Here is a 21575-nt window from a genome sequence, read left to right as displayed (position 1 = left end):
ATAAATTTAAAAAATTCGGGAGTGCGATCAATTACGAGCAGTATCGAGATTTTTAATTAGAAAATCGCGACATATACAGGCGATATACAAAATATGTTCATAAACGCATACAAAGTACATGTATAACAAACAATAAACGTTAAGACTAAGGAAAAGAGAGAAAAAGTAAATGAATCATAAAAATGACGTTTCGAGAGTTTCGTTTGCATGCTTGATTCGTAGGTGGTAATATTGATATAAAAAATGAAATAAACGCAATACGGAAAACGCTCGTTCGTTCATCCCACCATGAACACGTTCTGTTCATTCGGGAGATTATTTGTTTTTTTTTTTCTCTACATCTCTTCTTCGCCTTCACCCTCAGTCGTATCGAGAGCGAGCTCATCGTAGTCCTTTTCGAGGGCGGCCAAATCCTCGCGGGCTTCATGAAACTCGCTCTCTTCCATATTTTCGGCTACGTACCTTCGTTCGGACAGAATAGTGAAAATATTGCATGTTACACGATGTGTGAATCAACGTGGTTTTGACGAAAAATAATAATTTATTTGAATCGATCGAGCGAATAAGGAAAAATGTGGTGAAAAAAATATTTATACCAGTGAACGAATGCCCTTCTGCTGTACATCAGGTCAAATTTTCTATTCAATCTTTCCCAAGCCATGTTGATCGCCGTCGTATTTGCAAGCATGGCCAATGCTCTCTGAACTTTGGCAAGATCACCGCCTGGCACCACAGTCGGCGGCTGATAATTTATTCCCACCTATATTCGACGCGAAGATAAAAATAACACGGACAATAGATTCTATACGTGGGCGCATTGAATTTATGTTCATTTTTGTCACGTATTCTTTTATCATTCAGACAAATCGACGTCGGTTTTTCAATACGTGAACGAAGGTTAATTACTTTGAATCCTGTTGGACACCAATCGACGAAGTGTATGGCTCTCTTTGTTTTTATAATAGCGATCGAAGCGTTAACATCCTTTGGGACAACGTCGCCTCGGTATAGTAAACAACAGGCCATGTACTTTCCCTTGCGAGGATCACATTTGACCATTTGATTAGCGGGCTCGAAGCAGGCGGAGGTTAATTCCATGACGGTGAGTTGTTCGTGCGCGGCTCGTTCGAGGGAAACAATGGGGGCATAAGTGGCCAAGGGAAAGTGTATTCTCGGATAGGGTACGAGGTTCGTTTGGAATTCCGTTAGATCGACGTTCAAGGCGCCGTCGAAGCGCAAGGAGGCGGTAATGGAGGAAACTATTTGTCCGATCAATCGATTGAGGTTAGTGTACGTCGGTCTCTCGATATTCAAGCTGCGTCGACAAATGTCGTAGATCGCTTCGTTGTCAACGAGAAAAGCACAGTCCGAGTGTTCGAGGAGTGTGTGAGTTGTGAGAATAGAGTTGAAAGGCTCGACAACCGCGGTCGATATTTGCGGTGACGGATAAATCGCGAATTCCAATTTCGACTTTTTTCCATAATCGACCGACAAACGTTCCATCAAAAGAGCGGTAAAGCCCGAACCCGTGCCGCCACCGAACGCGTGAAATATCAAAAAACCCTGGAGGCCAGCGCACGTATCGGCTATTTTACGAATGCGATCGAGGACCAAATCCAACATGTCTTTTCCCAGAGTGTAGTGACCGCGCGCGTAATTATTCGCTGCATCTTCTTTCCCCGATATCAATTGTTCCGGGTGGAACAGCTGATGATACGTCCCCGTTCTCACTTCGTCTGTGTGTTGACAAACCGAGAAAAAAAGTGTCTCGTAAAAACGTACCTGTGTCATCCCTCGCTAAGTTTAAAACTGTTTAAATCGAGTGACAAACAGGGCCTGCGTTAATCGAAGAATCGCACAAAATTCTAACCGATAACGGTGGGCTCGAGATCAATGAAAACAGCTCGGGGCACGAATTTTCCGCCCCCGGTCTCGCTGAAGAAAGTCTGAAAGCCCTCGTCGTTGCTGCAAGTCTGCGGTGGGACTATGCCGTCCGGTTGAATTCCATGCTCCAGGCAATAAAGCTCCCAGCAAGCATTTCCGATTTGCACGCCGCCTTGCCCAACGTGGACTGAGAGAACCTCGCGCTGTCGGTCAATTCAATCACCATTTTCATAAATAAAATATTCCTCCGACGAATTAACGAATTTTTGTGTGTGTGTGTGTTTTTTTTATCCTGCAAGTAAATGCAACACCGAAACTTTATCGAAGCTCTTTCAAGTACCATTTTCGTTTCCTGGTTGAGTTGAGCGAGAAAACGACGAGAGAAGGAGAAATAAAAAAAAATATGCAGCAAAAACGATTTGAAGCTGCGAGGTGGGATGAACGAACGACGATGTTGACGCGACGAAACGATGAAACGAAACTGACGAGATCGATCACCGGACTTTTTTGTTTCGAAAACGTTGCTCCCGGATACCAAACAATTGAATTGATGACGAGCAAAAAAATAGAGATACGCCGGCCGGCCGCCCGCCGCCGCGCTGCTTATTCATTTATTTATTTTTTCCTCCTCTTTTTTTCGCTACCACCAAATATGTGTGGTAAATGAGAGTTTCGTGAAAAAAGTGCACATCTCGCTGCGAGGACGCGATGACGGTTTATTTGTTTTCGACACAACTTTTTCGAGCGAACTGTTGAAATATTTACGATGCATATTCGAGACTGTTAGAAAAACTGAAAAATATGATCTCCCCTCAAAAATCATACCGCTTGTACGTACCGTGTACGAAATCGTTTTGTCGCAGATGCAAAATAAAAGGAGCATGTAAAATCGATGCGTCACGCGACGACTCTCATTCCTCTTAGCCCCGGTTAAACGATTCACGTTCTCCCGTTTGGTTTTTTCGAAACATAGAAGCGCGAATGTCGCATTAGCGTGAATAAAAATTGAAGTGAGTCGCGCGGCTCGCGATGGATGCGAGAATAAAAGTGGTCCGCGTACGAACGAAAATCTTCTTTCTACCGCGAGAGTTATACCTTGACGAAAACAAAATCTCGCAAAGAGAAAAGCGGAGCGGAATGGAGTTCGATTTTAAGGGGAGCCGCGCTCCAATGACTCGGCGCCCGAGTCTTCGATATTTTGATATTAAAAATAAGTTTCTTCAAAGCGTGTCATTCGCTGAAAAAAAATGAAAAAAATCAACGAGCCCTCGAAGAAAAGGCACCTTCGTGTTTCTCATTTCGTCTGTTATTTCGGCCTGAAAATCCGAACCAAAGTCACACGAGGCCAAGAGGTCGCCCGGCTCACAATGGCCTGTCAGTTTTTTCCTTCGAATTTAAGAGATTCCGTGGGACGAGGAAAGCCCAAAAATGAATGTGCGCTACGAGAGATACGAACTCGAAGATTATCATTCCGAAATTTAAAGCCATCCTGCTGAATTGAGGACACGGCGGGGGGCGGGGACATCGAGAGAAAGAGTCATTGGGGAAAATCCACGATTTTGCCCGAAGGTAGAAGCCGCGCATGGAAGCTCTGCGGGGGAATAACCGCTGCATTTGGCGTTCGTCTGTGGGACATTACGTCAGATCTCCAGGTGAAAAAAGCTCCGCGCAGAGCGATGCGGGAGAGTCTCTGACTGCGAGAAGGGCTCGGTCGAGTTCGCGAGGCAAGAGCAGTCTCGGGAGTTACGACTTTTACTCCCAACACTCGATGAATGAATATTCTTGCGAGATGGAAATTGAAGAAAAAGATTACGCAGCCTGGCTGTAACTAGGTCTTCCCGACGCTCTTCGTTTCTCCAGAAATTTCTGTGACGAAATATCGCGCGCACGAGCATTCGAGTTTCGCTCCAGACATCCGGGGCGCACACACACAGCCACGAACGCGAGAGCTCGAATTTCACGCAGACTTTGCGTTTGCTCATCCTCTTAGTTCCTCCGTAATACGTAAATTTCTATATACGTATATAAAAATATATGAAAGGCGAGGGTAGGAAAACGATTCGGGAGCCGAAAGATATCAAGGATTTTCCGACGACGGATCATCCCCTTGCCAGACGTAGTTACGCTCTGCCTCTACACGCGAGTTACTTCTTCGCGTCGTATTAAAAGCTTTTCGCTTCATTTTTTTACCAACCTTTTAACCAAGTGCAAAGGCATCCTTGGCTCGAAGTTTCCGAGGTCATTTTTGACGAAAACACATTAAAGTGTGATTTTTCGTTGTTTCTAATTTATTTTCAGAAGGTTTTTGTACTTCTGTGGCTTTCGGGAGCCTCGGGGGATTTCACGGTCCCCGAGAACGTGCGTCGTTTCGTACAGAAACGTCCTCGCGTCTATGAGGAATTTCTTGGAGCATCGGTCGTCAGGGAGATTTGGAAAATTCTTTGCGCCTTTCGCCCGCAATTGAAGCTCGGCAGAGTGCACGGGTTCGAACGTTTCGACGAGAATCGCGGGCGTTCGACGGGGCGTTGCGAGCATGCGATCGTGGTCGCGGACACCGGCTCGCATTAGCGCTTCGCGCAGCTGTCCTCGAGGCGGTTTATCAAACATCATTTGTATTCGTTGAGTAGCTCGACGAATAACGAACGAAAGAAACGCGTGAGAGCTTCGCGGGAAGAATTTTATTTATGCTGTTCACAATGCGCACGGGCTTTGCATATTTTTCATCCGGAGCGCGCGCGCGCCGCGCGCGGCTGTCCTCGGGAGTGTCGTCTCAAGGGTCGCCGCATGAATTCGTCGATAAAGTAATAATGACAAGTTCGTGATTCTCGCTGCGTCGATTTTTCACTGGATCGAAATTTTCGAATGTTTCGAAAAGAAAATTATGAGCGACGTGGGGGCAATGAGAAATGGAATTTGTCGACGCAGCAGAATGTTTGCTCGAGCACGAATTGCGGCAAGCCAAACGAAATTTGTTCAGCTAAACCCTCAATTTGTTGTCTCGAATGAATATTTCTGATAAGAACGGAAACATTGTTGAATCAACAGATTCACAGTTTGCTCGTCATGGTTCGTTGATTCGGTTAACAAATAGACCGAATTCCTTAGTACCAAAAAGCGCGGTGCATCGCGCGCGAGTTTGCGAATACTCAACGCAGTAATCAATTCCCCGGAGAGCATTTTTTCCATTTTTATAAAAAAGCTGACCATCTTTTATTCGATTTGAGAAAGCCCGCGCGGAGCGTCGCTTCGACAATCTCCGCGTGTTACGATCCACTTCCGGTTTTCGGGACGGAGCTTCGTGCCTCATTTCGAGCCCGTATAGAGAGAGTGGGCGCTCGAAAAAAGCGGGCTTCGCGTCTGACTCTAGGAGAGAATCCAGTGGATGTGTCTAGCCAGCCAAATCGATATATGACCGAGAAAAATGCGAGAGAGAAAGAGAGCCGAAGGCTCGTGCATTCGAATTGCTTTCGTTCTCCCTCGCGGACGTTTCTCCGGGCGCGCTACACGGAAATTGCATCGTACCGCGGCTACTTCCTGGTGCAGCGCGCACCACTTCCACCCCGGCACGTTTTCTCCTCCCGGAAGGAACTATCGACCCCGCGCGCTCCGGGCCTCTCTTTCTCTCCTTCGCGTTGCAATAGCATATCGCTCTAACACCCCGAGTGTTCGCCATGCCGACGAAACGTACGTGTGAAGGGTGTTACATTTGGAAATGTATTTTTCGGATATCGTTCTCTCCCCGGTTATTCTCCTGCGCTCAAATATACTCGGCGATATAAGTAAAAGGTACGTATATCCTGAAAACTTGCGCACTTTTTGTTGGAAAAGGTGAGCCATAAATAGGGCGCGGAGTGAGCGCACAGACTGGGGGAAAAAAGTCGTCGGAGCTACGAAATGTGGCATTAAGGGGGTGCCGATGAAATGTACGATCCTCACGGGGTTGAAAAGGATTGACCAAAATTGTTTTAGATCGAAGTACAGATTCATTTTCTCCGAAAACGTGGCAGCTGAGTGAAGAAAACTCTTCAAATAACGTTAATTTCTGTCGAATCAATTTGCTTTTTGTGAGTTCATGAAAATCATATTTTGCTGGTTAAACTGATCAATTTTTATAGGTTCGAAGCGTTTTCCTTGGGATTTTTCGGGATTTTGGATTGTGCAACGAAATCTGCAGGGAACAATGGCGGAGTGTATAGGAAAAGAGCGAATATGGAGAAGGAACGAGGCAGGGTGGAAAAAACGTTTTATATTTAGTCTTTTTGATATTACGTGACATTCATTAGTTTACGAGTGTCTAATAACGAAGCATAAAAGTTTAATCGCTCTGGTGAACGACACGACGGACTGTATATTCTATGCTTATGGGATTATATATTTTTTTCATGATTTTTATGATGAAACATATAATAAAGGCCAGCACGCTCCAAATCGTAATTCCACTTGTGTGCACGGCAGACGCTCGCGTTTTTCTGCCTCGAACGTACAGTGCATGAAAAGATTTAAACGAGCGTCGAGCGGCCGCGCGCGCGCGCGCGCGGTTTCCTCTATTTTTTTTTTTTCACGCGTTATTATTACCCCCCGGGCATTATTCTATTTCTCCATGTAGATACTCTGTTCTTTATTGCAAGAAAATGTGTGCAAAAAACTTGAATAAAGCTTTTCCTCGATAAAGACCTACGAATAAGAAGAAGAAGAAGAATTAAAAAAAAGCTTATTCATTTATCCGCACCGCTTGCGTAATGAAATGAAACGATTGTTCAAAACCACACGGCTGAAAAGTTTTTACCAGCACCAGCTATTTCCAACGTTTTAATAACTTTAACGAGATAGAAAAGTTTTCACTCGTGCGAAACTCCCGTATGGAAATGTGTTGCATGAAGAAAACGTTAAAAACGAAGAAAATCAACCGCTGCTTCGGTGTTTTTTCGATTTTCATACGTCAATATTTCCACGCCTGTTAAGAGCCGTGACCGCATTTCGATATACCGACGCGCTTCAATCGAAAATATTTTCAAATGAAAATCGTTGAATTTCCCGAGCCCCCCCCCCCCCCCCCCCTCCGTCCCACTTTCTCGGCACGCAAATGTGAGCTTTTACCAATGAATTTCTCTTCATTTTTCTCTTTTTTTTTTTACTACAACGCACAAAGTGCTTTCCGAACGAAAAAAGCCTCCGACCGATTTAATATTGAGTGAGTCGTCGGCATGTTGCATTGCTAGTACTTAAAGTAGTTCGGCTGTTCTATGACTAGTCAAGTTTGCAACCACTTTGTGTTAATTAATTTTAAGTCTACGTTATTAATCAAATTAATAAATACTTACATTGAGAATATTTTTATCATAAAAATGTAATAAAATGCTTTAAAAATATCATAAAAGATAAGATTTATACTCCAACTTGACTAGTTAGTGATCGAGTCGATACCGGTGACACTTGAAATACACATAACCTAGAGAACATTTTTATTGTGCGAAAGAAAGTTTATATCGGTGTTACGGCACCGAGAAAAAGGAATGGTCAATTTATGAAAAAGAAATAAGCGAAGCTACTGGACAAATAAAAGCACGTGAGTCAGTCTGAAAAATAAATTTGATGAAATTCCCGCGATTCCCGAATTTGCTCGAAGTTCAATCAGCTGTTATACCAGCAGTCCAACGTAATGACTGGCATCCGGTTTCGACACATCAAAAACTCAAGTTTTTTCATATTTTCTTTCTTAAAAGCCCCGTAAGGTAATGTTTTTTTTTTTAAGAAATGGAATCCGCGATTAATTTTCTTCACGATAGAAACTTTTCCGAAGCTCGAACACCGTACAATTTTTCCACAATTAATATTATTGTGAGTTCTCCCATAGGATACCGTGTTAAAAACTCAAAATTATAAATGAAATAATTCAAAATTTTTCCCCGTAAGAGGTCCCGGGACTGTGCTCATCGTTATCAGGGGACCTTAAACTATCATTTACCGCAAAAAAAAGTAGGCCTTCACCGTACTTTATCGAACGGCCGAACTACTTTAATAATCGAATGTGATTCGCTGCTAAAATCCTTCGCGTTCCCATGCAGCAATGGCGCAGTGTATACAAACCCCCGCGAATATTTCTGAATATCGAAGAAAAAAATGGGTATTTGACGAGAGCAACGGAGAAACTCGTGGTTGCGAGACAGCCGCTGGTGTGCTCGCGAAGAGCGAGAAAAAACACAATCCTCGCCGCATTTGAGCCGGGCGCCCATGCTCCACGGGTCCAGATTTTTTTCCATCCCCCGGTGTATTTGAAAAGTCCTGTTGTCGGGAGAAAAAATTCACGGCTTTGTTGGCTACAGCCACCCGAGATTCGGGATGTGGGTCAGTAATCATCGGAGCTAGGACGGGCCTATATACGTGTCATTTCTTCCCCCTCCCCTCGCTCCCTCCCGCTCGTCCTTTCTCTTTTCACCCTTTCGTGTAGCAGACAACAGTATCCGGGGTAGCACCTAATACTGCTGGACGTATATAGATGCACATTTATGTACGGGCTGTTTCACGCGAAAATCAACGAAATGCAATAGAGATTACTTTTCGTCTCTTCGTATGCGGTGAGAAGTGACATTTTTGTTGATTCGTTGATGTTTTATGGTTAAACGAATTTTACTTTTTGAATAAAAAATACTTCATCATTCGTGCGATTTCAGGCTTCTTACGAAATAACGAAACAGCTCTCTAAAACGTATACCAATGGCGAGCGAAACTTTTTATTTAAAGCTTCGGAGAGTGAATGAAAAGTAAAAAAACGAATAAAAAGTGCGGCACGTTATTTCGGGACGAAATGAAGATATTTTTCTACAGTTGACGGAAAAAGTTTGTCCCACGAGGAGCAATAATTTCTTTTGTCTAATTTCCTCAGTGAATTGCAGCTTCATTCGTTATAGTTGTTTTGAACGAAAGTAGCACTTTGCTCCTCCACATTTTTCTCGCAGCGATAAGTTGTTTTTTTCCTCTTTTTTTTTCAGTTTATTTTGTTTGAAGTAAGGACAAAAAGTGGAAAAGGGATTGATAAAGAAGCCGTAGGTCTAGTTGGGGCGAAAGACCTTGTGTGCATTATATATGTAGAGCACAAGCATTGTACGTAGTCCCTTTTGCTCGACATGAGCTGAGAAAAGGATGGAACGGATTTCTCTCGCATTGCCTTTGCCCCTCCCTTCGAAAAGCTACCTCTCAACTACCACTAACCAACCCTCCGGTTATTACTTTCTCTCGTTCGAGGAACAGTGCCATTTGCAGTCCTGTATATCGTGAAAACCGCAACCTCGAGTGTACACGAAGCTTCGCAAAAAGACTTGTAGCTGAGAGAAAAGTGCAGAGGGAGACGGAGCGATACTGCAAATGGGAGGAAAGAAATAAAAAGGGAAAATGAAACAGGAAACGTTAGTAGCGGTGCTCGGAACTAGTGGAGCTGTGCGAGGCAAGAGATAAAAAAGAGGGCAAGCCTGTGAAATATCAAAATGAGAATATTCCAAGAAGAGACGAAGAATCGAGGAGTCGCCCATTGGATTCCGCAATATTTTTGAGCCCCGGCCACGCGAGGCTGCTCCCCGAGATGGATCGGGAATCAACGCCGGTAAGTAGAGCGCAATGACGAATGGTTTAAATTAACAAAAATGCTAAATGGGGAAAAAAGTTGGTAAATCTGTCGAACCAGGGCTGCAGCCCAAAAGTGCTCCAAATTTTTTTTTTATGTTTTTTATCACTAATATATGGTAGCCCATGGGATATTATGGTGGGGGACGCCATAAAACCCCATAAAAAAAATAAAAAATTCGCCATAATGAAAAATATTACTCTATTACATTACAGTAGATATTACAGTAGAGGTGATGAGTAAGTAGTGCCATGGCACTCGACACACACACACACACACACACACACACACACACACACACACACACACTGACTCACTCATTCACTATCGGAGTCAATGTCATTGAAGAAATTCTTGATAGCCGTAAGTAAGAAATGGAGACGCGTGGTGTGATCTTGCAAGTGGTACAAATAACTTCCCGTTGAAGAACCCCATGATTTTGAAGAATGACGATGCTTTCCTTCCGATTTTGGAATTTTATAATACATTGGGTAAGCGACATTTCACAACTGTGACAATCCATAGTCTCGAGAATACTAATATTACGAATATTTATCGTAGAGACTTACCTGCTTCTCGGATATAAACATTGTAGCAATGTAAACCTCATCACACCTTCTTACAATATTCCATTGTTTTTCGGTGTGTTTGGGTTTTGTGTGTGTGTGTGTGTGTGTGTGTGTGTGTGTGTGTGTGTGTGTGTGTGTGTGTGTGTGTGTGTGTGTGTGTGTGTGTGTGTGTGTGTGTGTGTGTGTGTGTGTGTGTGTGTGTGTGTGTGTGTGTGTGTGTGTCCATTCTCGATTCATATCAGTCTTAGTTATGATTTTCAGTTTTATAATTTTCATGGTGTTTTTTATGGTGGTCGAGGGTGTCCCCCACCATAATTTTGCATTTGACACCTTCCTTGAGTGATAAAAAACGTTAGAAAAAAAATTCAGTGCATTTTAAGCTGCAGCCCTGGTTCGACAGATTTACCAAAAAGTTGAATTACTCCGAACGGCAAAAGATCAAGTACGATTTAAATAGTTGTTCATGCGCTCAAAAGTGCCCAATATTGAAATATGACTCTTGATAATAAAGCGATAATCATTTTTCGGAGAATATCAAATTGGTCGATTGCACCTGTGAGCAGAGGGGGAGCAGACCTATCGAATGTCAAGGAAGCGTTGCAAATAATCGACTCTCGGCAGCTGTCGAGAGTCGTCTTTGCATGGTGCACCTGAACGAAGTTAACGCGCGAGTGAGGCGAAGAAACATGAATGTATTCGCGGAGCCTTCGATTGAATTCCCACAATTTTGTCGAATGCTATTTACACGATTCCACGCGAGTTTTTCCTCGCAAGCAATATTTATTTTCAAATCAAAATTTTTTCGTAGAATCTCGCGATATCAATTGCAACGCCGATGCTTAAAATTTCGAAAGATTTTCAAATTGTAAAATTGATGGACGTGTGGACACGGAAAATGAGGAGAAAAGGCCGGAACTCGTGAGAAATTCCGCCCTTTTTATTTGTCTCTGACTTGAACCGCCAGCGAGCGGGTCGTTTCGACGTGCGAAGACCGAATGGCTGCGGTGGCGCACACGTGTGTACACCCGATATCGTGTAAATACCCGAGATCCTCGACGGGAAATACACTAGAGGCTATAGGGCACTCGTCAACCGGAAATGTCGAGCTGCAGCAAAACTCGCAGCTGTAAACTCTTCGCAGTTGTACAGAACTAGAAATAGAAGGAAAGATGGAGGAAGGAGGAGGGCACGGATCGAAAAAAATACGCCGAGACTAGAAATCGATACCACCAGCTGTTGCGGCCCTCGCTCGCGATCTCTCATCGAATCCACAAAAACATCTGTTCATTCTCTCAAATATTAATGGCCTGACCAGCGGTTAATGAGCAACGAGAGTTACAAAAACAATGTGTTTCGAAATAATCGTCTCGGGGTGAGGCAATCCAGTTAATTTAACTGCTAAATTTTTGCTCTCGAATAAATCGATTCTTTACTGAATTGAAGGTTGCATGGTTTTACGAAAAAACTTTTCGTTTCAATGCCTCTTTTCAAGTTGAAATCAATCCAGTATTACACAATTTCATAAATCCAACCGAGTTACAAGTTCGTCGATGCGAGCAGCAATCTTCGTTTCGACTTAACTTTGGGCACGTAAAATTTCCAAGTTCAATTAATGTAACCGCAGGAAATCCGTTCTGCTCTCGTTTCGATGAAAATACTACATGGAATTATTTTCAAATGATTAAGTCCAATGGGAAGGGACTTGGCACGGTTTCCTTGAGGGACCTTATCTTACAAGGGAACAAGAGAGGGAGAGAGAGAGAGAGCAGAAATCATCGCTATTACGAAGTTGAGATAAGTCACGTGATCGCATGGCAGGTGGGCTCGCCCTCGGAGGAGAATCCAAGAGTGGAAAAAATAAAAAGAGAGGAGCGAGGGAAAGAGAGAAGGAATATGAGCAGAACACGAGATGGGGTATCCATGGAAGAAAATAAAGAAAAACGAGACGTGAGACGAGAAAGAGTGCGCAACTGAGGGCGAAACGAGAGTTTATAGCCGTGATATGCATGCAACGAGATTCGAGTCGCGCACCTGCTCCACCGACTCCGCTGTCTTCCTCTCGCCTTGTACACTCTGTCTTTACCATCATCCGGCCTTCGCCACCGGTCACCTACAACCTACAACCCATACCCGCAGGCGTGTGATTCGCTACTCGACGAGTGAACCTCCAAAATCAACAGACTCCTCGTGTGACTGTGTCGTATACATTTTTAAGGGTAGAAAATTCGTTCTCATTAAAGTAGTTCGGCCGTTCGATAAAGTAGGGGGAAGGTCCACTTTTTTTTGCGGTGATAATCATAGTTTAAGGTCCCCTGATAACGGATTCATTTACAATTCATTCATTTCATCGACTCACAATAATATTAATAGTGAAAAAGTTGTACGGTGTTCGAGCTTCGGAAAAGTTTATATCGTGAAGAAAATTTATCACAGATTCCGTTCCTTTAAAAAAACATTACCTTACGGGGCTTTTAAGAAAGAAAACGTGAAAAAACTTCAATTTTCGACGTGTCGAATTCCACTAAATTTATTTTTGAGCCCGACTCGTCCAGTAGCTTTGCATTGTGTAACGAAAAATTCCTTTTTCTCGGTGCCATTACACCGACATAAACTTTCCTTCGCACAATAAAAATGTTCCCTAGGTTACGCGTATTTCAAGTGTCGGGCTCAATCATTAATTAGTCAAGTTGAAGTATAAATTTCATATTTTCCGATATTTTTAAAGCGTTTTATTACATTCTTGCGATAAAAATATTCTCAATGCAAGTGCGTTTATTAATTTTATTAATAATTTAGACTTGAAATAAATCAGCATAAAATAGTTGCAAAGTCAGCTAGTCATAGAACGCCCGAACTACTTTAATTCCGCTACGATTTTTTCTTCATTTCTCCGCCCAAATCCTAAAAACTTTTGTATCACATGCCGCAGTTATTTTCGACGATAAACAGCTCATTAAAATCGCTCGAATCCGTCGCTTCTCGCTTTGTATTCGAACGACAGCTTAGACAAGTGGAAACTTCCTCTTATGTTTTAGAATACTGCGTATTACGAAGCAATCACGAGTACTTGTGCACGATCGTTTCGTACAACAACTCGAGTATGTACACTCATAATGCACGAAATAGCGTAAGGAGAGTTGATGAGACCGGCGTAACCGGATGTTTCGTCGAAACCACAGTCATAAACGTTTTTCCATTGTGCCAGTCCGTGCAACACTCGAGATTAGGCATTGAATCTGTTTGCACAATGAGCTCTCGAATACATCGCGAGCATTTCGAGAATAGACCTGAACGAAAATAGTTGAGCAACTAAATGAGGTTGAAAAATGAGTTTGAAGCGGAGCGAAATGATCGTTCGACTCTATATCGATATACTTTCGATGACAATTATTGTCATTGGAAACGATGACGCATTGATTTTTTACGTTACTTTTTTTTCACCGAAATCCTCCGCGATCGGTGACCGCAGTAGCACTTTCAGGCATTTTTCAATCCCCGAAGCATCCACGCAGGACAGAGTTGCTCGCCACACAATGGAAACGCCGGGGAGACCAGCAATTATGCCGCGGCACGATTTGTCGAAAAATATACCGAGGGAAAATATCAAATGAGTCTGAAAGAATAAGAAAGAAAGAAAAAACTAGGCATGCACGCGTCTTGGACCCTTTTTCAAGTATTTACTTCGGATCTGGTAGGAATATCTTGAAAAGTTTGTTGGTTCTTTGAGACGAGAGAAAATGCGAGCGAGATGAGAGACCAGATTTGGGATCCCCGTGGGCTCGGAGCGCGTGCCATCTGCCGACCAGTTAGCCTCCCCCAAATTTCGGGTCTTAACAACCTCGAGGGCTTCCTCTCCTCTTTCTTCCTCTCGGTTCGTACAGCTCCGAGTCGCTCTTTTCTCGTCGAATTCTCAATCGCTCCGTCTCGCTCGGTATCCTCGCGGCGCGGAGGGCATCGCAGAAATATGTTTCGCGCGCGAGCGATCCTGCGGCCAAGAAAGCGTACACACCTTCAAGGATATACGTACGAAGCTCCCCTCGAGCGTGAGCCATACATATTTCGGCAATCACTGCCAGCTGTCTCTCGCGCTTGCCGCATCTTGTTCCTTTTTTCGCAATAATACCCGAATAGCTACGTTTTCGAGGCAACAACAAAATAAAAATGAGAAACGCCGAGTAATTACGCGGACGAAATGATTTGTGATGGGGAAAAAAAAAAAAAAAAAATACAAATGTAATTGGAAGGTCGAGTGTTTCCGTTTTTACGAGAATTATATACTTTGTCAAAACTTGCTCAACTAAAGTCGCATTTTTATATCCCCCAGTATCAATCGCGAGCGAGTTCCAAACGACGAATTTATTGTTTCAACAAGGCGCACTCCCGGAAATCCGGCGAAAATTGCGCGGCCGTATGGGGAGGGGGGGATTGAAAACTCTCCATGCTCTCTCCCCTTCAGCTTCATTTCGCTTTTGCTTTAACCCATATGCACATCTCTAGTGATCTCACAGCTCTCAACGTCATTTCCAGCTCGCTTATGAATGTCGAGTGGATCTTTTTTTTATCGTCAACGAGGAACGCGTGAGAGAGCACAGCGTCTCTCGCGACCACACAAACGTGTTAGCGGGCCACTCGACCCCGGCATCGACTGCAACTCGAAACACTCTTTCACCTCTTCGTGTTTTCTACCGCGTGTTTTTCTGGTGGTCCGTTAAAACTGGAACCAGCGCGGAGCCACACGCAACAATGTGGATTGAAAAAAAGGGAGTCACAACGGCCCTTTCATTGATGTTTTTCAGCATTCGTTATGACGAGCGCTCATCCCGAAGGAATTTTTCGAAAATACATTTTTTCGCCATTTTTTCGAGGTGCGAAAGTCATCGTGAGATTTTTTTTTCAAACTCACAGCCAACGTTGTTGCTTCAATTTTTTTTTTTCTTTTTTTTTTTCAAGTGTGTGTTCAAATCGTGCGAGATAAATGCCCCGGAAAGAAAGGACAGAGTTCTTCGTTCAGTGTGTGGCTTGACGATATGCGAGATAGCACACGCGACAAAAGAAATCAATTGATTCTGTTGATTCGTTAAGGGGAAAGCCCCGAGCCCTAACCCCCTCAAATCACAAAGTTTTCTCACGCCATTGATTTTACGAGCACGCGATAAATCTCGATGGTTCGCTGTATATGAAGAGAACGAGACTGATATACTGACACTGTGTGAATCGTGCGTGCATTTAGTTGTTTAGGTTTCTTTGTGCGTTGTGTCCGCATATACGCGAGCAGAGAATACACATCATATGACACGAGCCATATAAATTATTCACGTTGATGTTACGGGCGTTTGAAGGGATTGCAGAGCACATGAGAGCGAGAGAGAGAGAGACGGGCTTCACGTGTGTTTTGTGGGGTTGCGCCTCGTGCATCGCTCAGAGTTCGTACTTGTGTACCTAATACACCGATAGTAAAAAGGGCTAAAGTTCTTCCTCCCTGCTTTTATCGTTTGCACAAGACCAGCGCACCCACCAGGGGCCTTCCATTAAATTATACCACGACATATGCTTCATAGTCTCACTACTTTCACGTCGTTTATGATACGCACATTTCCCGGAGTCAATCACATTATATATTCCTTTGTTGGTTTTTTAGAAATATTCTCGTACAAGGTCAAGAGGTTAAGTGACATGGGCAATGAGACGGTCTCTGTCGAATCAATTGTCTTCGGTTTGGACCAATAAATTCATTGGAATTCATTGGTTAAGGAAGATCGTGCGTTATTTGTGATTGAAAGAAGCAACTGAATTTTTTCGCTCTTTTTAGAGCAAAATTTATCTGTTGAGATTGATCAATTTTTCGTATAATCATAACGGTTAAAATACTTTCGTAGTAAAATCGTCAAGCAATATATGTGACAACAGCCGTTTCCTATTTATATGAATATGCGTATATATTTTTTAAACCAGCTGGCTCGTGGTGTTGTCAAACCTTCCACCGTTTATGTCGTTATTACCTGTTAACCTCAAACAAGCGTTTTTCTTTTTCGATTCCCAAGTGATTTAACCGGTAACAAGGCTTTAAAAAAATGTGAACGCAGTATATTTCTAGCATATTTATAAATTTCAACTGTTAAATTTGGAATGGAAGTTTGCTTAATGAGTGGGCTTGAAATAGACAAATTCGTAGCGTCCAAAGTGAGGAATGATTGGAATAAAAAATCGAAAAACCGTCATTTTCGAGGATGCAGAAAAGCGACGGTGGCTATGCGCTACCCTTTTTTAAACTTTCGGAATTGAGAAATTCTTAGCTCGACGAATGTTTCTTGACTCAAGGAAATTGTTTACGTTACAACAAAAATATTATTGCATCAATAAACTTAAATCCTCCAACAATCTCCGAGTTTCCACTGGATCTAATCAGTCGAAAACCAGTAAAAATGTCTGGTGGGTGACTCGAATAATGCGTTGAAACGAACTCGTAAAAACTCGCGAGGCTGTGGGCACGGGCGAGGAAAAAGAGAAGTGAAATGTAAAATTTGTACCGAAATATAAATCACTTGAAACGTGCGATATAACACGGACGAAAATTTGAAAATAATGTGTGGTTCGATCGGTGTAACATTGTACGCGGAATTCCAGCGGCGTATTCAGTCTCCATTATATTCACATGGCGTTTTCGTACCTCTGGGATGATGATGCATACTCAGAAAAGGAACGTATACGACGTGGACATTACGGAGGCTCGTGCGAGAGGGAACTTTGGTGCCGATCGTGATTCCCAAGAGCGTGGATGTACGAAAAACGATAAGGGAGCAGGAAAAATATAGGAATTTGGGTGAATGTCTTACGAGAGATTCCCCTTCTCCAGACGTGTACGCGTCTCTCCTAAAGTAGGGTCGAACCTTCCATCTAATGACCCTATATAACGTGTTACTCCGGAGAAGAGAACATTTGTCAATCGCTGCTGAAGAGAATGGCCCAGCTCGGAGTACTCGCCGCAAGAAATATCGCGACTTAGGTCCTTCCGACTTTTACCTCTTGCTACAAATGTGTGCACAACCTTCGGCTCTCGCGGGAACGGTATTTTCGGCGGGAGTGTTGAAGAAAGGAAGGGAAAATTACTCCCCCCGTGACATTCGATACTCTGAATAGACTAACGCAATATTTATTCGCGAGGTCCTAGCATCGGAGAGAGGGGAAAAACACTCGCTCTCTGCTCGCCTCCCTCGAATAAATATTTCAGGTTAATTGGATCGGTCAGCCAGCCCAACAAGCCCAAACCAAAACTTCTACTTTCTTGTACGATTCGAATGATTTTTCTCGCACCGAAGAGACCTCGAATTCACGATGCTGAAGTTTCCAACGTTGGAGTCCAACGAAATGATCTAAAAAACTGTCCAATAATTCCAGTAATTCTCCAATTTATCTCCAGTCGAATTTGTACTTTGTATTTTTTCAATCTACACAATTATGATTCGTGAAATAAAAAACTGATGGATAAATCATTTTATTTTCATTCATTTCGTTGGACTCCAACGTTGGAAACTTCAGCGTCGTTCGAATTCCGGTATTACGGAATTCGATCTCGAATGATTATTGAAAATTCTCTAAAGTCGAAGGAGAAGTGACGTTTTTAAAAACACCGCTCTCTTTCCATGGCACACCAAAGTTTCTGCGAGTTATTATCAATAGTTTATGAGATTATCGCATCCGTCAATCCTCGATGGATTCCCCTTAATTACGAGGAGTCAAAGTTCAGCCAGCTTGCGAAATACACCAAAAAGGTAAGGCGAGTTCACGAGCGCGAGCGTGTGTGCTAGCAAATTTGTCCGGAAAGGGCAAACATCTCTGTCTGCAATCGTTGATTAAGGAAACTCCGCATCTGCCTGCGAGCTTGTTTCGAGCATATACATATTTTATGCGCCATGTCTCCAAAGGAGACACACGTTATTATACCACGTAGCTGTGCCTCACTCGCGTTCCATTGCAGAAATAATTTTAACGACAGACAAATACGGCACAACTGCGTAGTCCAAATTTTCGTACGCAGTTTCGACTCAAATATATCTTGAGTTTGACGTTGTTCTCAAAATTGTTTATGGGAACGCCAGCGCCTTGGGCCAGTGTCTAAGGAGGATAGAAATTTCAGTTACAGCATAAGAATGACGCTGAAGTTTGCAACGTTGGAGTCCAACAAAATGGTCTGAAAAACGCTCCAATAATTCCAGTAATTCTTCGATTCTGTTACCACACACACACACACACAGAGTTAAAAGTGTGAATTTTCATGACGCCAAAAATAAATTTCTTGTACATTACAGGAAATATTTCGTTACAATTTTATTTGATTTTAATAAATTCTGATGGAAATCTACATTATCGACAGTTAAAATTCCAAGGGTGCAATTTTCGTCTCATTTTCCCATTCGTCTAACGGTAATTCTGCCCTTTTAATTTTCTCCCTGTGCCAGTTACGCCCTACGCCGCGTTCCGACAATCCTGATATAGACGTTCGTGCCTACAACTCTCGTCCGTAAGACGTGTTCTCAGCAGAATGTGCACTACGGGACAATCGCAGATGCAACTTGTCAACGACTGAGGTCACAGGAGCAACACAAAGCTATATACGTGTATAGTCACGCCCTTGTCTCTCATCTCCTTTTCGTTCGGTCTCTGGAGGAGGCAGCAAGGACGAGGAGGTCAAGAACCTCGAGTGTGGCTATGTAGGGTTCACTGTCTTTTCTCCTCAGGACGATATATTTCGTGTCACTGTGACAAGGCACATGGGACTCGAGATTAAATAATACGCGATGAAATATTAAACGATTTATCTTCTCTCTAATAAATAGTCTTCGTTAGCTAAAATCAAATGTCATTTTTATTTGCAGCATTATTGAAACGAAAATAGAAGAAATTTGTGAATAGCTGATCGAATAATTACGTTTGAAAGGTCAGTCCTTCGTGCCGAAATTTATTCGATTAAAACAGAAAAAGAATAATCACTTGAAGCATTGAGACGTTGAGGTAATTCGGGGATTCACGAAATCGGTTTTAGGGGTAAAAGGACTGAGATTGGTGATGCAGTAACGATGGTTGCGTATTAATACTTTTGCAGAGTAGAAATTTGACCGAATATCGCGTGGAGAATAGTTGACGAGTAGAAAAATGTAAAAGATGGAAATTACAGTGATCATTCGACGTCCTTAAATGTCGTTTTTCCAGGGGATGATTAGTTAATAGAGGAAAAGATTTTTAAAATTCTTGAGTGTACCGCCATTATGCTAAAAGCTCAACAATAGAATGTGGAGAATCCTACAGACCGGAAGTGGAATTTGGCCGTAAGCGATTTGGAGAAACGAGAGCAGAGCCAAACACTGATCCGGTTGGCGGGGCATTTACTTTCGAAACAGAGAAGGCAAGAGTGGGAGGAAGGGAGAGAGAGAGAAAAAAGAGTTAAAAAAAAAGAGAAAGTCCGTTGGAGCATTTTGGAAGAGTCGGTTAAGTATAGGATGAGAAAACGGGGCAGAGAAAAGCTCACGCCCCCACTAAATTAATCATGAAAAGTCTCTCTGCCGAGCGGAAATGCGAGGGAACCTCGGCAAGACCGAATTTATATGTATATACGAGTGTAATGGCGAACTTTGCAAACGCGAGACTTTCCCTTATGGGGAAAAGGGCTTGCGATAACTTTTCGTCAGGTTTTGCGTATTTTGCCTCGTGATGAATTCACGTAACTCGCGGAGAATCGTCGCAGACGCACTGAATTTAATTCTCTCCCAACCAGCTTCTCTCACCCCCCGCACCGCATTCCGAGTTTACCGAGCATCGGTGATTTTTGCCAAGCGAGAAACTTTCGCTCGTTTCTCCTCAATTTTCCCCTGTATAAACTAACTCCTTATTGTGATACCAATGCTAATTTCATCGCCCAAATTTCACCCAAATTCTTCAACATTATTACCGAATTTATCAAATTACCGTTACAACTTTAGCAAATATTCGATGTTTCAGATAACTCGAGTCGTAAGATTTTCTTGGCACTTGCACTTTTCCTCATTCTCTCGAGTCAAGTTCACTCTAAAATCACGACTGCGATGAAGAAAAAAGTGACGATACGAGTAGCATATCGTTGCCCAAAATGTCAAGTTTTGTGTGAAGCCCGAATGCGCGTGAGGTTAGAAACACGCAACACCGAAGCTTCGATCGAACGAAAATATTCATCGTTTTCGATGTTATTGAAAAGCATTGAAAATATTTTTCCTACGCGGACTCAAAACACGAACCAAAATAACTCTCGACAGTACGTACTTTCGCGTGATGCTTGTTCTCGAAAGCTCACACCCTCGAACCACGCTCGTATTATATTCATCGGTATATTTCAGCTCAGTTTTCGTAAGTACACGTACACTTGGTACGCTTAAACCGCAGACTATGCACAGAATTAATCTGTATAATCTTGTAGTGTAGAGGTTAACGAGTCAAAACTGAGAGAGAAAGGGATAACATTTATATCACCGTCGTAGGATCCTCAACTCGTGGCTAACCGCAGTTAATTCGCGTGAAATACTTGCGTGAAATCTAACGAAATATCTGGGAATAAAGTCAAACGAAAGTAGCTCAATTGGATTGTTGTGCGAGTTACTTGTTCGCGACACCCCGAGTTGAAAGTGAGCTCTATTTTGTATTTTTACTTTTACATAATTTCGAGGGTTTCGTGGTTAACACTGTACTGACGAAATTCCTTTCAGCGCCAATAGGCGCAGCACCGGTTGTTTGGTTAAGCACACTTGTAGATTCGGGTGGAAGGGAGTACAGTCGTAACAATAACGAAATTGGCTCGATTCTCTTGTCGACTTTATCGCGTTCCTTAGTAATCGATCAGACAACAAGAGTCAAAGGGGGAAAGGTTGTCGGCTGTTGAAGAGAGTAGCGAATAAAAAAGGCCGCAACAACCTGGCGCTTTGATGATACAAGTTTTCGAGTTGCATAAAAAAATTTAGTTCGAATCGAAGCTGTGAAAAAATCTGCGGGTGGTGATTCGCAGGAAGTTATGCTCGTCAGGGGTTCACCGCGAAATACGAAGGATGCGGAAGCGAATCGAGCGGGGTCATTATGTGTCACCGAGGGTGCTGCCGCGCGGTGACGATGAGAACCATCGCGAAATCTCTCTCTCTCTCTCTCTCTCTCTGTCTTTTCTCCCGTTCCGACCCGTTCCGTTCGATGGACAAAGAGAGGGAGTCTGTTTGATCGAGTCGCGGCGTTACAGTTGGCGGTGAAAGAAAGAGAGAGAAGGAGAAGAATGGGAGAAGAGCAAAATAAAGAAAGCGAACGAGGAAGAGAGAAAGAGCGAAGGGATGAGAGAGATCGAATTGAGGGAAGAAGGAAAAAGGAGGAAGAAAAATAATGGCAAAAGGAAAAGAGAGAGGGCGTGCGAGAGGAGGTACGATGAAAAGGAGAAAAGAAAGAGAGCTATAGGAAAACGATAACTCGAGTGAAAGAGATGAAATGAGCGGGAGAGAGAG

The 21575-nt window shown here is 43.0% G+C and overlaps 2 protein-coding genes across 3 annotated transcripts in view; one reads left to right on the top strand and one right to left on the bottom strand.

Moving 5' to 3' along the window:
* Positions 1 to 31: 31 nt before the first annotated feature.
* LOC122418961 (tubulin alpha-1D chain-like) lies at positions 32 to 20764 on the bottom strand. 2 transcript variants are annotated; one of them, XM_043433142.1, is made up of 5 exons: positions 2225 to 2630; positions 1871 to 2087; positions 907 to 1736; positions 597 to 760; positions 32 to 462 (listed from the first exon to the last, which is right to left on the bottom strand). In XM_043433142.1, the coding sequence occupies exons 1-5, from the start codon at positions 2225 to 2227 to the stop codon at positions 336 to 338; spliced, it is 1341 nt and encodes a 446-aa protein (XP_043289077.1). In that variant the 5' UTR covers positions 2228 to 2630; the 3' UTR covers positions 32 to 335. The 2 variants fall into 2 exon arrangements, with proteins under 2 accessions (XP_043289077.1, XP_043289078.1); XM_043433143.1 differs by lacking the exon at positions 2225 to 2630 and adding an exon at positions 20362 to 20764 and having other exon boundaries at positions 907 to 2087.
* The window catches only part of tinc (tincar), an 86041-nt gene continuing 73926 nt past the window's right edge, over positions 9461 to 21575 (top strand). The window contains exon 1 of the mRNA XM_043433137.1: positions 9461 to 9481. The gene's annotated coding sequence lies outside the window, so the exon portion shown is untranslated. The remainder of the gene's footprint in view (positions 9482 to 21575) is intronic.

The sequence above is a fragment of the Venturia canescens genome, chromosome 1 (genome assembly GCF_019457755.1).
Source record: "Venturia canescens isolate UGA chromosome 1, ASM1945775v1, whole genome shotgun sequence".
Lineage (NCBI taxonomy): Eukaryota > Metazoa > Arthropoda > Insecta > Hymenoptera > Ichneumonidae > Venturia > Venturia canescens.
This window is presented reverse-complemented; position numbering and strand designations above follow the sequence as displayed.

Coding starts and splice junctions, on each gene's coding strand:
- LOC122418961 (XM_043433142.1), bottom strand. Junction 761..906: donor GGTGTCCAACAGGATTCAAA/GTAATTAACCTT, acceptor CGTCGAATATAG/GTGGGAATAAATTATCAGCC. Junction 463..596: donor AGAAGGGCATTCGTTCACTG/GTATAAATATTT, acceptor GTCCGAACGAAG/GTACGTAGCCGAAAATATGG.